General features: G+C 44.2%; 2 protein-coding genes across 14 annotated transcripts in view; one reads left to right on the forward strand and one right to left on the reverse strand.

The window, feature by feature from the left end:
* The window catches only part of CADPS2 (calcium dependent secretion activator 2), a 327,121-nt gene extending 313,654 nt beyond the window's left edge, over positions 1-13,467 (reverse strand). For all 13 annotated transcript variants that reach the window (XM_050892956.1, XM_050892948.1, XM_050892951.1 and 10 more), the window contains exon 1: positions 13,144-13,467. In XM_050892956.1, the coding sequence (XP_050748913.1) occupies positions 13,144-13,467 (324 nt within the window). The remainder of the gene's footprint in view (positions 1-13,143) is intronic.
* Positions 1-18,384, forward strand: part of WNT16 (Wnt family member 16) — an 873,674-nt gene that overhangs the window by 788,022 nt on the left and 67,268 nt on the right. The gene's annotated exons all lie outside the window — the stretch shown is intronic.

The raw sequence follows: 18,384 nt of genomic DNA on the forward strand, positions 1-18,384 counted from the left end.
ATAAACATGTCAAAGTAATTGAGGACCAGGGCTATTTAAAACATTTCAAGTTTATAAAATAAGGAGTGCCCAATTAAGCAAACAGGTGCCTGGATAAAACTTAACCCCTGATTAGCCCCTTAAAGAACTGCTTAGGGTAAAAAAACCTCATTAATTGGGCTAGATGGGGTTTTTTTGCGAGGAAGATAAATCTTTAAACTTTCCATTTTTGTTCTGTCAGATGTAATTGTCAGATTGCTATTTTTTCAAGAACATAGAAAAGAGAAATCACAGTCCATTCGGTGGCCTGTACACTTGATGGCCAACAGTTGCCAGACATACACATGCTACTAATCAACACAGAGAGGATGCTACCCCAAAGGCCCTCTCCAAGCATTAAAAGACCTCACTCAACTGTATGAGCAGCAGACTATCGCAAAGCCAACTATTAAAACAAAATACAGTATGTCAGCATATTTCATAAGCAGGTTCTATTGAAGACAGACATTAAAAAAAATAATTGAGGAGAGCATTTGATATTAAAATGGAAATACTATTCCTATTCTCCCTGTCATTCTGCCCCCATTAATCCCTATCTCAGCACTAGAAAGTATAAGCACAGCGACCTCTTGCAAATCAGTTCAGGTCTATCTGTGGGATTAGATTCAGTGGATGGCTCAGGGTGTCACAATACTTTCCAAGGGCACTTTATTTGCTGTCTGAAGATACTCTTGAAAATGATTTCTCAGTCATTAATTATGCATTCTATTTCTTATGATCAGTTCTTTTAATTAGTATCCCAGGCAGCTTTGCTGAGGATCCCACACTTTCAGTAATTAGGGGCAGTTTATTGCCCCTAATTAACTTCAGACATAGCAAGACTCCATTACTTTGTGACTTCAGCTGTTTTTATGTTTGCATTGCATATTCTGTCCTGCTTTACTGGCTCAGAAAGGAGACTGCCCTATTGTGCTATTTATCTCATTTAGGTTCCATCTCTTTCTTGACTCTGTGTTAGTTGCTGTATTTTAAATCTCTCTGACTCTCTCTGAAGTCACGTCTACGCTGACAAGCAGTGTGACACCAGAAAAGTGCATCTGTACAGTGAAACAGTTCACGCTGAGGACCTAACACTCACTCTAAATGCATTTCAGGAGGCTTTACCTCAGTCTGGTTGCAAAGACTTAATGTGCTCCCAGAACATAACTTCTGGTTACCTTTGTCCACACACCATCATATTCATGCAGTCCAAACCACAACTCTCCAAGTGGGACAAGGAGGGTGACTTTAAAGCACACTCCTGATTTGAGCTAAAATGGTGATGCAGACGATGATGCTGTCATTGATTTAAGTGTGTTACCTTTGGGGATGGTCTTACTTGTCTCAATTATCTCAGCAGATCATACTTCTGCAGCTACTGGACAGTAGCCATGACCACTGCACATCAGCCCAACACCATCAGGCATGGATTAGCAAATATGGCAGTCAGGTTTAGAAACAGATTTTTATAATACGGGAAGAACTCTGCCAGCCTGTACGGTCTCCTTCCCTTGTGTGCTGCTCTGCATAATTAAGTGTACTTGTAACAGATACAGCTTGTAACACAGCAAGAGGGTCACGTATTGAGGCTTTAGCCAGTTTACTGATTTTATCACATCTCTGTGACCTCTTGAAGGCCGTTCCAGACAGAGTTCTGAGTAACAACTGCAGTTAGCAAATTAATGTGTTAACAATCTATTAAAGTTTAAATATCCAGAACACATAAAACAGCTAGCTGTTTAGTGAAAATCTGAAAAATTTTGTTGTCATTTTAAATAAATAATACTTCTCATTCTTACATGATGCTTTTCACCTACAGACAACAAGTTGTATTAAAGTAGCAGACAGACTGTTGTAATCCAGTTACTTCAAGGCAGCTTTGAGGAAGAGCCAAGCAAAGACCACCGATAATACCCAGCCCTGTTCACAGTGTACCACTGTCCTTCCTTGCGATTTAGGAAGTGAAGAGGTCTTAAAAATTCCCCACCCCAGCCTGTGGGAGGTGAGGGCAAATGAATCTTCATCTCGCTGTAACAGCAGTCCCATAAGGTACATCCTACAGACGGGGTGTCCAAGTGAGAGCCACGCACAAAAATACTCACATACTCTGATACAAGTGGGTCACTGATCTGTAGATCAAGCAGATCACTTTTAGATTACACAGTTAAGAATGACATTCTTAATTTATTTCCTTCTCAGCAACACATGAGCAAAATATATCTATATATCCACAGGCTGCCAGATCTCATAATTCTGAGATTACCTTTATAGGATTTTTTTTTTTTTTTATATTCCAAGTGGTAAAACAGAAGGCTTATATACACAAAACATAGCTAGTCATTTTCTAACATTTATTATCATGGAAAAAGGCCTGGAAGCATTAAGTAAGGGTACCCAAAAACTTAGATGGCAGAGAAAGACTACTTTAGAAGTTGACCTTAAAAATCTCAAGTGATGTTTTTCAAGTAATTGAATTTGGGAGCCAAAGCATGCTGAAAAGAACCCAAAACCATATAAATTGAGATTGGCAGAATTTGTATCATCACAGAATATTTAAGCTAAAATGCTTCTAATTACTTCATAACCATGTACTACCATGCCCAGAACCTCCACCATTTGAAGCATATACGTGGTTATGAGAATGATATTGCATTTGGTGTTAAGTCACCACAAGCTGAACCTGAGTGTCCATTCAGGCAAATACTCCAACTCTGCAAGCTGAAGATCACTAGAAAAAAAATTTTCTAATGGAGTTTGTTAACTTCCATCTCTAAATAATACCGCTATTTGTTGCTCTTCAATCCGCACTGGTAAGAGACTGAAAAATCCTCTGCCTTTTAATGACACTGTAGGAAAGAAGAGAGAGTCAGAGGGGAACTGATTGCTAAGATGATTTAATATCAGATCTATACCAAACAACCACTTCTTCTTTATTTTTATTTCTTTTCTTTGCTTATGCTCCATCCATAAGGAGATCAAAATAAAAAAAACCTGGTCAATATTAATATTTTAACACTAATGCATATTTGATGTATTAAACAGTTGGAATGGCAAAACATTCGTAGAACACTTTAGAACGAGAAACAGCCGCCAGTACCTTGCTACAAGGCCTCAGAATACATAATTTAGAAATAAATAAAGGAATGTATGAGCAACAGGCACAAACTGGGGATGCTCCCCAGCAAAAGCCAGCAAGATAAATATTCGGCATAGACTGCCTGGAGGTGGATTTTTTTTTTTTTTTGAAAAGACAACTCATGAATTCACCATAAGAAAAACCTAAACACATAAAACAACTGCAGCCTTCTGCAGAAAAAAATCTGAGACCATGAGAACACTGTTTTCCCCAATGCACTATATCCTACCACTCTGATTTCCTTGGACTCCAACTTCTGAGCACCAAGTTTCTCAACAACTCTTTGCCCTTGCTACTCTGTATTACACTGACATGGATATTGAGACTATTCACTTTTTTCCCAGCTTAATCCTTATCTCTTTTTCCTAGCCCGATGTCTTTCTTGTAAACTCTTATCCCCAAGATATTCCTCCTTCATTTCTGTTTCATACTGAAAAGCGTAACTCTCATGACCAGTGGATTTCTCTGCTACAAATTCATTCCTCTTAACTTTGTCATTGTCCTTGCTGAACAGTTCCTCTACTCCAAAATTAATTCAGTTCCACGTACTTTCTCAATACCTTCAACTCAGTCCATGAAACTCTCCATCACCCATTTCCATTTCTCCCCTAATCTTTGTAGATGTACATCATCTCTTTGGAGATCTCATTTATGCACTATCTGAGCTTTGTCCTTTCTTCCACGACCTTGTCTGTGGCCCAAACAAATCTACTCAAAGTACTATCCTAAGGATTTTTTGTGTTTGTCTATACTATCACTCAGAGTATCTCTCCAGCACTTTCATTAAACAGAAGCTGCTGGCCTCTATTTCCAAAACCCCACAGCCAAGACAATTGAACCTAAATGAATAATTAATGCATGAGAGAAAAATGGAAACAGAGCTGGAGAAAAATTCTTGTACAATCACCTTCTTCCAATTTTTCTTCACCAGGTCATGTAGTTAAAGAAGTACTCACTGTAGCTCTGTTCATTCTTCACAGTGCTGTTAATTAATGCTTTTCCCCTTCCTGACAGGAAAAACACTCAAGAACATTCTTAAACTTATGCTTAGAAGTAATCACGCTTGAAGACAAGCATATGCTTTATCTCCTCGCTGCAAAATAAATAAGAACCAGAAATAAATTCTTTTGGGCAAGTACCATCAACTTCTAGAGAATTTTAAACAAAAAATGAAAAGCCTTCAACACTTACGGCTGTGAAAATAACCTTCAAAACGCAAACCTAAGCTGATGCAGCCTGGTACCCACGTGCAAACACTCTGCCTCTCCTGCTGCTCAGAGTTTCCCCCACACAGCAACAAGCTGAAAACTGCCTTTTCACAGCTGCTATTCTGAAACCTGGGGGAATCGGCTGCAACGCACAAGAACTGGGCTGCTTTCAATTCGGTGCCAGCACTTCTAGGCAGAAGCGGGCACTGGAGATAGGCACCAGGCAAAGGGAACAGGAGCCGAGCAGATGCTGTTCCTCTCCCTGGCTCCCCCCTGCCGAATGGCAATAGCTAGAAACCAAGGAGAAGTTTGAGTACCAGACCTGTGCATGCCACAGCCATCAGCAGGCAGCAAGACGAGTAAGTCGGAAAGAAACACAGGAGGCATCTTTGCAGCCACTGTGCCAAAAAAACTACATGAAGAGAGACTTAAAAGATTAAAAAGTTTAAAAACCTCAGAGGCTGGCACCCAGTTCAGACAGAGTAATACACTAACTGGGGCTCAGTAAAACTAAATATAGGACCAGAGTCAAGACACAAAGACTAGCACCCCAACACACATCGTTCAATCAGCAGAGGAGAGCCAAGCACTTTCCTAGAAGAAGATGCGTCATCCCATCTTCCCCCATGGACACCTCTTGGGTTGATAAATGGGAAGCAAGTTTTGTCCCTGAGCTATTAGCTTTCCAGTTCTAGCAAGCATATGAATAAAAGGGAAGGAGCAGGAGACAGGGATGTGTTAAGCTAGCAAAGCAGGAGACATCTCCACACAAAAAAGAAACAAGGATAACAGGAAAGTAGAACACAAATACAGAGGTACATTAAAAAAGCAAAACAATATATACCAAAAGCAACTTCAGGATGATATTCACCATTATTAAAAAGAAATGGTACAAAGCCAGAAAGAGAAAAACCAAGTCTAATAAGCAGCATGCAAATGGAGAGAGGATTGGTTAGTAGTGTCCCCCAACATGAACTGGTGACAACAGGTGTGCATGGGGGAAGAAGAGGGTGAAATGGTAAATTTGCTTTTATAGAAATACATCATTCAATGAATAGTAAATTAGCAACCAACAAGTATTTTCTGCTCTGGCAATATTCTACAGTTAAAGGCAGTACATGGTAATGAATATTTTTATATACTGCCCCTCTCCAGATACAGGGAAAGGAGTATGGTTCAGAGCGGAAAAGAATATTTTCACCAGCTTTGTTCTTCCATGGCAGCAATGAGTATGTTTCTCGGATGATGTCAGAGCAAGTTATAAGGACACGATGACCTGATTTAGTATTTCTGCTTCTCTGTCACCAATTGCCAACGGTTCAGATACATAAAATATAATGTGAGAATAACAACTGCCTGCAAGGCAGCCCAGCCAGTCAATCCCCCCATACTGTTCCTGCAGAAATGGCGACAGTCAACTGATCCTTCAAACTCCCTTCCTGTCAGCTCCCCTGTAGAAAAAAACTAGTAAGTAGTCTTCCTCAAGCACTTTAAATGAGGTGTTTGCCAACAGAGTTAACACACTTGTCAAACTGCATGGGTGACAGAAAGAAACAAACAACCTGAGGTCACTCATTCAGAAAAAAAAAATTTAAAATTGTTCCCTCAAATAATAATTAAAAAATAATCAAATTTCAAAAGCAAGTATGGGTAAAATAGGCAGGGAAAACAAAACAAGCAAGCAAAAGAAGAGACTGATGAATTTTTCAGCATAGTAAACTAGGTTTGCAGACTGCCCCTACATGCCCACTTCATTACAGAGCTGTTTACCAAAGCCTCGTTTCCCCAGCACATTGCCTAGCTTTTGGCCAAGCCACACCGATCAATGCTGAGCTGGTGGGGCAGCAGAAGAATTTAAGGTTAAAACACAACTCTGATGGATTGTCATTTCTGAAGTGGCATTGGTAATTAGAAGGCTCTGCTCCTCTCATCACCCTTCAGTATTTCTTCAGCCACGGTTGACTCAATTGCCCATCATGAGCAACTTTCCTACTGCAGACAAGAACAACTTCTTCCCCGAAGAGCACGTTCTGACTGGGGTAAAAAGACTTATTTGCAAATAATCTTGTCTCAACATGTATCGAGCTGTGTAGGCCACCATCTTAACGGGCTTTGACAGGACTTACCAAAATACTCTATACTCACTTGACTGAAAACAAAATACGCACAGCTTAGAGCATCATGACAAGGTGTTATCAAGGTGTTTGTGATGGGGAAAAACAAAGAGGCAAATAAACTTGATTTAAAATGACTTTCTGAAACACTTCACAAAAAAATTGAAATTTGTAAAGGAAACTTTGAAGGTAGGAAAGGAAGACGTCTTCCTAGAAAGCTCTTTAGCAGAATTTTGACCAGATGGCCAAGTTTTATAGCTAAGCTCTTCCTCTGAAACGTGTCTAGAGTTTCTGGCAACAATGGCTTTGGATGTACTCTCCCTACTACTTTAGCAGTGGGGAAAGCAGCATCTTATGAAGGAGGCTCAGAAACCAAAAGACAATTTTTCTTTCCCAAAACATGCTCAGCCAATAAATAAGGAGATACACATCACTAGCTCAAAAGCAAGGAAAAGTGGGGCTTGGGGCAGGAGAAATAAAGACATTGAGAATAAAACTGTGATCCAGAGAATGAAGTCTATCCTTGTACCCAACATTCTCCTGATGAAGTTATTTAGATGACACGTATCTTTACAAACCTCTCCTTTAGAGGTAAAGTCCAAGAAACAGAAAAGAACAAACTCATGGAGTTCAGATGAAAGTAAACTACTGATTATTACCACTTCTACTTTTGAGAATTAACTAGAAGTCAATGTTTTTGATCTATTCATGGCTGAGCAGGTGGACAGAAGAGAAGAAACAGAAGGAAAACAAGTCAGCGTGTATTCAGGAAGTAAACTCATTTAATTATGACTTCTAAACAGTCAGCTCAATTACTTCTGCTACTTATCACCTATGAAAGCAAGACCTGAATTATCAGCTTTGATGTACTAAGCCTTTCATGCACTACAAAATCTTGTTTAGCATAGGAGTGTTACTTCTCCCCCAGTCCTGGGTTTCTGTGTGACCACTTGATTACTAGAGTAAATTTTAAAATGTTGAGAAAGAAAAACACTGGAAGAACACCTTTTTGTTAGTTAATTGTAGCATTTCACTGTCCCTTCCTTCCCCAGGAAATTTAATTCTGATTCATCTCCCAGATACAGAACCCACCTTTGGCACATGCTCCCTGAGTAAAACTAAGTATATGCATACAAGTGTACAACTGATTAGTACAAACCACAGTTACCAGGGTCATCATCTAATCACTGACTCTGTGTACATTCACATACACCACTTTCCCTTGATGGAAGACAGCCACACAAGGAATGCATTTCTTTTCACCACCTAAATCCCATTCTATGGACAAATTCAATCTGCTGGTCTGAGATTCAGTATGGCTGGGGTAGGAGAGAAGAAGGAAGAGGAATGGGATTAGTTAACTATTCTCTTCTTCTCTTTTGTTGGACTAGAAAGGAAGAGGAGTGGAGAGGCAGAAAAAGAAAGATGCTGAAATACGTTCCAGAAGACTCATTAAAAAATATGGAAACTACAAAGAAGTGACAAGGTCTCTTTAAACCAGGAACAGACAAACCTTGCTTGATAAAAGCATGACATGTAATGCATTGATGCATTAATATTTCTCTAAAAGTTTGGAAAATACATGACCAAATGTCCATAAATATCTATTGAAAATATGTTACTAAGTACATATTAGTTCTACTCTGTAGAACTAACGCCGTTGTCATCAGGATCTGCTACCCCACCTTGAAAAAATCACACCATGCTTCATTTCCACATCTCCAATATTAGCTTATTCTTCCTTCTCCACCACAAATCTACCAGTAACCAAAGTAAGACAGGATGTAATAGTAGGTCACCAACTAACTCTGAACAGTTAAAAAAAAGAGTATTTCTACCACATATTCTACAGATTAAAAAATAAATGCAGCCAGATTATGAAAGTATGTGTTTCAGCAAAGTCTGGGCTAAATTACATTGAATTTGGCACCCAAGTCACAGAAGGCAAAGGCAAGGACTGGGAGAATGAAGAACTGTCCACTGTAGGAGAAGATCAGGTTTGAGACCATCTGAGGAACCTGAAGGTGCACAAGTCCATGGGACCTGATGAGATGCATCTGCGGGTCCTGAGGGAACTGGTGGATGAAATGGCTAAGCCACTATCTATCATATTTGAGAAGTTGTGGCAGTCTGGAGAAGCTCCCGCTGACTGTAAAAGGGGAAACATAACCCCCATTTTTAAAAAGGGAAAAAAGGAAGACCCGGGGAACTACAGGCCAGTCAGTCTCACCTCTGTGCCCAGCAAGATCATGGAGCAGATCCTCCTGGAAACTATGCTGAGGCACACAGAAAATAAGGAGGTGATGGGGGACAGCCAACATGGCTTCACTAAGGCCAAAGCATGCCTGACAAATTTGGTGGCCTTCTACGATGGGGTTACAGTGTTGGTGGATAAGGGAAGAGCAACAGATGTCATCTACCTGGACTTCTGCAAAGCATTTGACACTGTCCCACATGACATCCTTGTCTCTAAACTGCAGAGACATGGATTTGACAGATGGACCCCTCAGTGGATAAGGAATTGGCTGGATGGTTGCACTGAAAGAGTTGCGGTCAACAGCTCGATGTCCGAGTGGAGACCAGTGACGAGTGGCGTTCCTCAGGGGTCGGTATTGGGACCGGCGCTGTTTAACACCTTTGTCGGTGACTCAATCCGAGTGCACCCTCAGCAAGTTTGCTGACGACACCAAGCTGTGTGGTGCGGTTGAGACACTGGAGGGAAGGGATGCCATCCAGAGGGACCTTGACAGGCTTGAGAGGTGGACCCATGTGAACCTCATGAAGTTCAACAAGGCCAAGTGCAAGGTCCTGCACATGGGTCAGGGCAATCCTAAGCCCAAATACAGGCTGGGCGATGAGTGGATTGAAAGCAGCCCTGAGGAGAAGGACTTGGGGGTGTTGGTTGACAAGAAGCTCAACATGATCCGGCAACATGTGTTTGCAGCCCAGAAAGCCAACCGTATCCTGGGCTGCATCAAAAGAAGTGTGGCTAGCAGGTCGAGGGAGGTGATTCTCCCCCTCTACTCTGCTCTCGTGAGACCCCACCTGGAGTACTGTGTCCAGCTCTGGGGCCCCCAGCATAAGAAGGACACGGACCTGTTGGAGCGAGTCCAGAGGAGGGCCACGAAGATGATCAGAGGGCTGGAGCACCTCTCCTATGAAGACAGACTGAGAGAGTTGGGGTTGTTCAGCCTGGAGAAGAGAAGGTTCCAGGGAGACCTTATAGCAGCCTTCCAGTCCCTAAAGGGGGCCTACAAGAAAGCCGGAGAGGGACTTTTTACAAGTGCATGCAGTGATAGGACAAGGGGTAATGGCTTTAAACTGAAAGAAGGTAGATTTAGATGAGATGTAAGGAAGAAATTCTTCACTGTGAGGGCGGTGAGGCACTGAAACAGGTTGCCCAGAGAGGCTGTGGATGCCTCATCCTGAAAGTGTTCAAGGCTGGGTTGGATGGGGCTTTGAGCAACCTGATCTAGTGGAAGGTGTCCCTGCCCATTGCAGGGGGGTTGGAACTAGATGATCTTTAAGGTCCCTTCCAATCCAAACCATTCTGTGATTCTATGATTCTAAAAACAAGTTAGTGGAGTTGATGGATTCTGGTGAATTACGATAGTTCTTTTTTTTCTTGAAGTTAGATTTTTTTTTTTTAAATTAATTAATCTTATCTATCACAATAGAGTTTGCTAATTTTACTTAGTGAGAAGAAAGAAGGATGAGAAAGGACAAGAGAGGAGTGAAACACTGCCTGGATTTAAAATTCTTTACGTTAATTAGTATAACTCAGTCCATTAAGTATGATGGTTTCAAGATACTGTATAGTACAATTTTAGTCTGATACTGAAGCAAGAACATAAGAAGCCAGCCATATTGTAAACAATTTCCTTACTGATATTACAATGCAATTGAGGATATTTGATACGTGAATTCCATCTCATTCTGTTACTAGATAATATGTTCCACATTAAAAAAGAAGTAAACTGCATTCTGCAATATTTGCTCAGCAATATGCCAAATGAACTGGCAGACAGAACAAATTACTTCTGCTCTCAAGCAGGGTGGATACTATTCTTAGGTTATCAGAAAGACTGCTGGTACAAAAGCATTACGAAGAGTGCCCAACCAGAGACAGGCAGACTGGGCTGGGAGCTGGAACCGCAGAGCATCTCAGGTTCTCGTTCGAAACCACACCTTGGATCACTTATCCACTGATGATGGACAGGGCATGTGGTAGTTAACGGCTCCAGTTAAATAACAGAGGTAAGGAATCTCAGTCCAGCTTGCAATGGACAGCCAGCCACGTAACAGAAGCCAGATGTGAAGCAAAAGAGCAAGAGATTAAGGGACAGTCCACATCTGTATCATATCTTAGCAGTGAGAAAATTCATTCAGGAAATAAGACAGACTTTTACCCTATGGAATATGAGTCCAGCTATCACACATCCAAAAGTGTCTTACTACAGGACACAGTGTAAGACAGGTGGTTGTACTCGCATTCCTAAGGCTGACATGGGGCCACCGTGCAGCACAAAGCGCAAATATTAGAGCACAAAAGAGGGCTCCTTCGTACGGCTCTCAGCGATCCTGAACTATCAAAGCAGGTTTTCTGAACTCTCAAAACTCAGGACCAGTTCTGCTACCCTATATTCAGTAATTCATTGGGTAATATATCAAATTATCAAATAAGAGGAAGGATGTTCATGTGCATTTCATTATTTCTAGAGAGAAGTGCAAGTCCAAGAAAGAATTATTTTTTCGTGTTATGTCTTATTTAAAAATACTAGTTCCTGACCAGCAAAAGACAAATCATCCTTGTTCTGCAGCTAAACTCCTAAACATGACAAAAATCTCTTTCTACATATAGTAGTTAAACCAAAAGTCAGAGTTCACTTAAAAACAGCAATTAGCAAGAGTAACATTTAATTTTAGGTATCAATCCTGTCAATCAGTCTGTTCATTGCTCGTATGTTAAATCCACCACTGTTGTATTTCTGTATTCGCTGCACATCAGTAATCTCTTTTCATACATCTTATTAATAAAAATAATTAATACCGTAGTTATTTTTAAAACACAGTTCCTATACTTAGTGACTGAGATCAGTGAGAACTTCGAAATATTCAGTATCTTCTGCAGTTGATGGCCACAAGTTGTAACTTGGAAGCTGATTAAGAAAATTTCATCAAGAGGAGAGCAATGCAGCACTGGAGCAGGTCACACAGATGGGTTGCGGGATCTCATCTCTAGAGGCTGCTGAGCCTCCTGCTTGAACCTAGACTGATACCAACGCTACATCAGGTCAGCTTTGGCTTTGTCCAGTGGGAAGTCACACTCAGACGACCTCCACATGTCCCTTCAAAATATCATTTCTATGATGACTCTGTTTTGGGGTGGGGAGTCCTCAGTGGGGTGGTGAAAATTCTCATTTTGCCAGATTTTCTTTGGCTTCCTGCTTACAAGATGTCTTTATATAGGCTTCACAGTTTAAGTACCTAACACTTAATAAAAACAAAATGTTCTTCCAGAAATAATCTTATTATTACCACCACGTTAACTTGTCAGAGAATTCATTAAGCACAAATCACCTATAGCAGGCATAATTCAGACACCCCAAAACAGTTAGTATTGGATTTTAAAAACCCTTAGAGCTATGGAAGTACCAAGATCATAAAAAGCCAAGTGGAACTGAATTCTTTTTTGTGTCCTATCACTATCTCTCTGGAAAATGACGTGGAAGGGTTTTTTTTTTTGTTTATTTTCTGTTTTGATTTGGGTTTGTTTGTTTTACAAAACTGAAAGTTAAAAAAAGATACACACATTTTTTTAGACCAAACGTTTCAAGAACTGAGCTTTTAAGTGATTATCTGGAAATGCTGCACCTTGTTTCAAAACTTTAAGTATTCTACCTATTCAATAGCTCAAAAGTAACAGAGGATAAGCACCGTTACAGCATAAATACCTACCACATACCTGCCAATTCTCAAGAGCTTGTGTGTGATGTACAAGACGCAGAGAATAATTTTGGTCAACATTCACTAGAAGGCCATTCTCATCACAAACACGCATGTTAATTGTTTCTCTGTACAGAGAGACCGCACTTAATAATTAATGAAGCAAAATAGTTCGCTCGTTCACCTCTGTATTATGGCTGAATTAGCTCGAGTTCGGTACAGATGGTCAGAATACGACTTGCAGGAGGCACCTCCGTGAGGTTTAACTCCATCCATCACGCAGCGCCGAGAAGCAGAAACATCTCTTGCACTGCCAAACAGCCCTACCGCCCTTACGCCCGCACTCCGCCCTCCGATTTCCTTCGCACGGCGACTTCAAGCGCGGCTCTCAAAACTTAAAAAGACTTTACCCCTGTTGACTGATGGCTTTCTAGGTAAACGGGCCGTTGCGGAGAAGCCGCGCCGAAACCGAGCTTTGCAACACCCTGCTCGAACACCGCCTGCGCCTGCGGTGCCGCCGGGGGCCGGCGGCGGCTCCCCCCCACCGCGCCCCCGCCGCCGCCCGGCTCAACCTGTTGCGGGCCGGAGCGCGGCGGCGGCGGCAGCGCGGCACTTGCCGGCGGGCGGGCACGGGACGGCCCGGCGAGGGGCGAGCGCCGGCGGCGGGGGCCGGGGGCGGCGGGGCAGGGCGGGAGCGGGAGGGGGGGCGGCGGGGGCTCACCTTCTGCTGGCGGCGGGCCATGTCCGTGGGCTGCTTGGCGTTGAAGGGGTGCGCGATGCACCTCGCGATGAACACGTAGAGCTGCAGCCGGAGCCGCTTCTCCCGCTCCTCTCGCTGCAGGCGCTCCTGCTCCTCCCGGCCCTCGCTCAGCACCGAGGGGCTGGGGCTGGCCGCCCGCGCCGCGCCGGCCTCCCTGCCCCGCGGGTCCCGGGGCGGCGGCGGCAGCGAGCGCGGCGAGCCGCCGCCCGCCGCCACCAGCACGTCCCGCCGCTCCTCTTCCAGCACCTCATCGGACTCCTCCTCGCTGGAGGAAGGGTCCAGCATCGCGCTCGGCGGGCGCGCCCCGCGGCCGGGCACGGAGCGAGGCGGGGAGCGGCGCGCACCTTTCCGGACACGTCGAGTTTACACACAGACTGTTTCCGACCGGTGGCGGCCGCCGGGCGGGAGCGGAGGGGCGGGGAGGGGAGGCGGGGTTTGGGAAGGGGGTCGAGCCTGGGTTGCCGTGGGAATTGCTCCGAGCGGCTCCCGGCGGAGGCGGGGCCGGGACCGGGGCCGGGCTAACACCTCCGACCGCCCCGGCGGGGGCAGCGGGCCGCAGATGGCCGGTCGGGGTGGGGCCGCGCTGCCCCGGCCCCGGCCCCGGCCCCGGCCCCGGCCCCGGCCCCGGCCCCGGCCCCGGCCCGGCGCGGCCCGGCCCGGCCCGGCCCGGCCCGGCCCGGCGCGGCGCGGCTGCCCTGCTCCTAGCGACGAGGGCAGCTGCTGGCCGGGAAAGCCCCTGGCCCCCGCTCAGCAGCGCTGCGCCGCTCGGACCCTGCCGATCCTGGCAGCGGCTGGCCCGGCTGCGCCCTGCCCCGCGTCCCGGGCAGCGGGGCCAGCGTGCGAAACGCGCTCGCCGCTCGCTAGCCGGCTCAGGCACACGGGGGGACGCCGTGCGGGGAGGGGAGAGCCGGGGGCTGTGCCCCCGGCTCGGCTCGGCACGGCACGGCACGGCTCGCCGCCGACCCCGAGCTCGCTGACATCCTCTGCCGTGTAGTGTCGGGGAAAAACGAGAGGCATCTCAAATGGCCCCAGCAAAAGAAGCCACCGAAACCATGCCTTTCTGAGATGGGGAGTGAGCTGATGCTGAAGCATGCGTTGCTCTCTCAGGATACTTCTGTTGGGAGCCCGCTGCCACAAATAGGTAGTTCACATCTCTCTGAAATCATTGTTCCAGGCTATCTGCGGATCCAGCCAGGCTCATATTCACAATGTTTATCTTCACAGTTAAGGCTGTGAGAAACATATGAAAGCCTACCACTATCACTCTCTAAAATGAAATAAAAAAAGCTTCACCATGTGAAAGCTAAATTTCTGGAGTCTGATTAGGGCGCAATGGAAAGATAGCCCTGGGGAGGGAAGGCACATCAGATTTCATGTGAACCAACAAGTCCTTCTCTTGCTCCCTACACACCCACGCATGGTGGTGCTGGTACCAGGGAGGACATGGGAACTACTGAATGGGGAAGGATCAGGGGTCAGGAGGACAACGGCGGGAGGGATGGACTGGCTCACAGAAAGGCAGTGTCCCTGTACGCTGCTTTAAAACAATGGCAACTGAGGCTCTGCCCACTCAGCTCTAGGCCTCTGCTCAGTAGCAGTGGCAAGTTTTCAAAGCCCTGAATGGAAACTCAACGAACTCAGGCGGCCTGCCCGCTTCTCACTGTATGAGCTGGGCTGGGTTTAGAGCCGTGACAGGCTCTAGTCCGTTACCAGTATTTTGAAGGGCCCAGTCCTCCAGTAGGAGATTTGGGAAAAGATCTTTAAAGGCGGCAGTTATCTCCTGAGTGAACCAGCTTTCAGGAGGTGAAACTGCTCCTGCTGCGGGCCGCAGCTGCTAGCTAGATGGCAGCATTAAGCGTCAGGAGTCCGGGTTCTGCCTCTGCATCTCTGCCAGGGGAATGAGGTGGAGGACTGAGGGAGAGCCATGCTGACAAACAAACTGGCGTTTTTTGAAGTTTGGGTGCTAAGTGTAGCAGTCATGTTAAAATAGGTGGGTTATTTATATGGTTGGCTCGTGTCCTTAACATTAACTGATAGTAGTGGGCAAAATTTGTGAAATGCAGAAAGGCAGTCAGGGAAAAGTATGAATGTCCTATTGAACATCTCTGGTCACATTTCCTTAGTGCAGGAATTGCTAAGGCCAGTTCTCGTGGGTACCACCATTACCAGTCGTGTCAGTGCTTGTTTTTCCAGTGTCTCATTGCAAGTAGTGCTAGTCCTGTAGTAGATGAGAGGTAGTTCCATATAAAATATGGAACTGGTTATTGTAAACTAGTTTTTCACTAAGAGGAATACAATGTGCACTCAGATTTGTGGGTGCCTTTTGCAATAACTTGTTCTCATTCTAATGGCAAATAAAAATAAAGTAACACTGTAAAAAACTTGCCACCAAAGATATGCAAAGCACCAATTGGGATATGAACTCTCTGAAAGTTCAAAACAGTCAGGTCCCAAACATTTTTAAAGGTAATGGCTCAGTCTAGCAGTGTCATCTCACAACTACTGCTGCATTAAGGCCAGGATGATCATGTTATCATACATAAGTTTACATGACTCTTCTTTATAGAAAAGATTATGTTTGCTCCACTAGCTACCTGCACCTTTTTGGAGGGAAGATCTCTCTTATTTTCCTTCATTCTTCATATCAGAATCACAGAGTTGTTGAGATTGGCAGGGACCTTCTGAGATCATCTAGTCCAACCCCCAGAGCAGGGTCACCTTGAGCAGGTTGTCCAGGTCTGAGTCCAGTGAGGTTTTGAATATCTGCAAGGATCGAGACTTCACAACTTCTCTGGGCAACCTGTGCCAGTGTTTTGACCACTCTCACAGTAAAAAAGCTTTTTCTTTTGTTTAAATGGAAATAATTTCCTTTATTTCATTTTGTGCCCATTACTTCTTGTCCTTCCCTGGGTACCACTGAGAAGAGTCTGGCTCTGTGCTCTTTACTTCCCTCCATCAGGTATTGATATAGATTGATAAGATTCCCCTGAGCCTTCTCTTCTCCAGGTTGAACAATCCCAGCTCTCTCAGCCTCTCCACATAGCTCACATGCTCCAAGTCACTAATCACGTCCCTGACCTTTCACTTGCTCCAGTATGTCCATGTCCCTCTCATACTGCGGAGCCCAGGACTGGACCCAACACTCTGGATGCGGCCTCACCAGTGCTGAGGAGAGGGAAGGATCACACCCTTGACCTGCTGGCGACTCTCATCCTAGTGCAGCCCAGGAGGCTGTCAGCCTTCATTGCTGGAAGAGTGATTGCTGGCTTGTGTTCGCCTTGGTGTCCACCAGGACCTAAATCTTTCTGCAAAGCTGCTTTCCTGTCCGTCAGCCCCCAGCCTGTACTGGTGCATGGGTGTTTTCATCCTCAGGTGCAGGATTTTGCAATTCCCTTTACTGAACTTCTTGAGATTCCTGTTTGCCATTTGCTCCAGCCTGTTGAGATCCCTCTGAACAGTTACACAACCATGTGGTGTATCAACCACTCCACCCAAGTTCATGGTGTCTGCAAACTGTCAGAGAGTGCGCTCTGTCCCATCGTCCAGGTCATTAATGGAGATGTCAAATGGAATTGGTCCCAATATCAGTCCCTGGGAATGCCACTGCTGACTGGCCTCTAGGTGATCTTTGTGCCGCTGATCACAACCCTCCGGGCCAGACAGTTCAGTCAGTTTTCACTACACCTCGCTGCCCACTTATCTAGCCTGCATGTCATCAATTTGTCTATGAGGATGTTATGGGAGACAGTGTTGAAAGCCTGGCAGAAGTCAAGATAAACGACATCCACTGCTCTCCCCTCATCCACCAAGCCGGTCATTTGGTCGTAGAAGCCTGTTAGCTTGGTTAGGCACGATTTCTCCTCCACCAATCCATGCTGGCTACTCCCAGTCACTTTCTTGCTTTGAATATGTTTGGAAATAGTTTCCAAGATTATTTGCTCCATCATCTTCCCAGGGATCAAGGTGAGGCTGACTGGCCTATAGTTCTTTTTTCTTAGCTATACTGAAAATAGGGGTGTTATTTGCTTTCTTCCACCACTTAAAAAACATCCATTTAAAATGTCTTCCCTAGAGCTGCATACAAAGGACCTCTAGCAAGGCAGCAAAAGTCTTGTACTTTGCTTTCAGGCCTCATCTTTTCCCACTGTATCTCCTTATTTGGGGGAAAAGATAAAAACAAGAACAATTTAGATCTTGTTTTCTATCAGACCAGGCTCAAAATAGAATGTTCTCAACTTGGAATTGACTGCATCGATAAAATGAATTGACAATATCTATCAGCATATCTAACAGCTTAGGATGAACATGCTTACCTTCTGCAGCTACTTTTAACACAACCCTTTATTTGGTATTGTGTTTTTCCATTCTGTAAAGCTACTCTCATCTAACATTATTTGAGTTTTTGGTTCTGATCTCTTGTTGGTTCTTGGTGCTATTTTTTCATCTGGTGCATTTAAATGTAGAGTATCTTCTTTTATATTTTAAACATTTCTGCAGAGCATGAAAGCCTCTTTTCCTGAATCCCCTTTGTCTACTTTACTGATAATGCTACCATCAAACATTGGTGGTACCAGTCTTGTAAGAATCAGTTGGAACTTGTCCCTGAATTCCTCAGATGCTTGTGTTCAAATGCTGCTCAACCGGTTAAGTACACAAATGTCAATGCAGAATGTTTATATTCAAATACCTATAAGTTTAAAAAATCCAACCACAACAATGAAAAGCCATTCATTAGTTCTCATTAAGATAATCTAACCAAACCCGTTTTATTTGTACTTTCTCTTCATTTCGTCCAACCTCAGCACAGATTTATTTACAGTTGCACTCATTCAAGTGCAATTTTTTCTGCCTAGATGTTATGTTTTGCCTAGTTTAGTTTGTAGACCATATTTATTTTAACAAAATCGTGTTAAGAACTGGACTGTTCTGTTTTATATGGCAATGAAATGAGGATTTTGTCAATAAAGCTTGCTACTTAGGGGATAAAAAACAGTTAGCGGGAAAAACCTCAGTTTTGAACTGAACTAAGATTTTCGTTTCAAGATGCCGATTAAAATTTTAGCTATATTTTCAAACCCTTCATTTGGGAAAACATGTGACTAAAAATAAGGTGTATAAGAATATATTTATACTCAGTAAAGTTTTCCTATTATAGAATCAGTGCCTTGTAATTCACTTATAAACTGTCTTTTGGTCATAAAA

This window comes from Gymnogyps californianus, chromosome 1 (assembly GCF_018139145.2).
Source record: "Gymnogyps californianus isolate 813 chromosome 1, ASM1813914v2, whole genome shotgun sequence".
NCBI classification, from domain to species: Eukaryota; Metazoa; Chordata; class Aves; order Accipitriformes; family Cathartidae; genus Gymnogyps; species Gymnogyps californianus.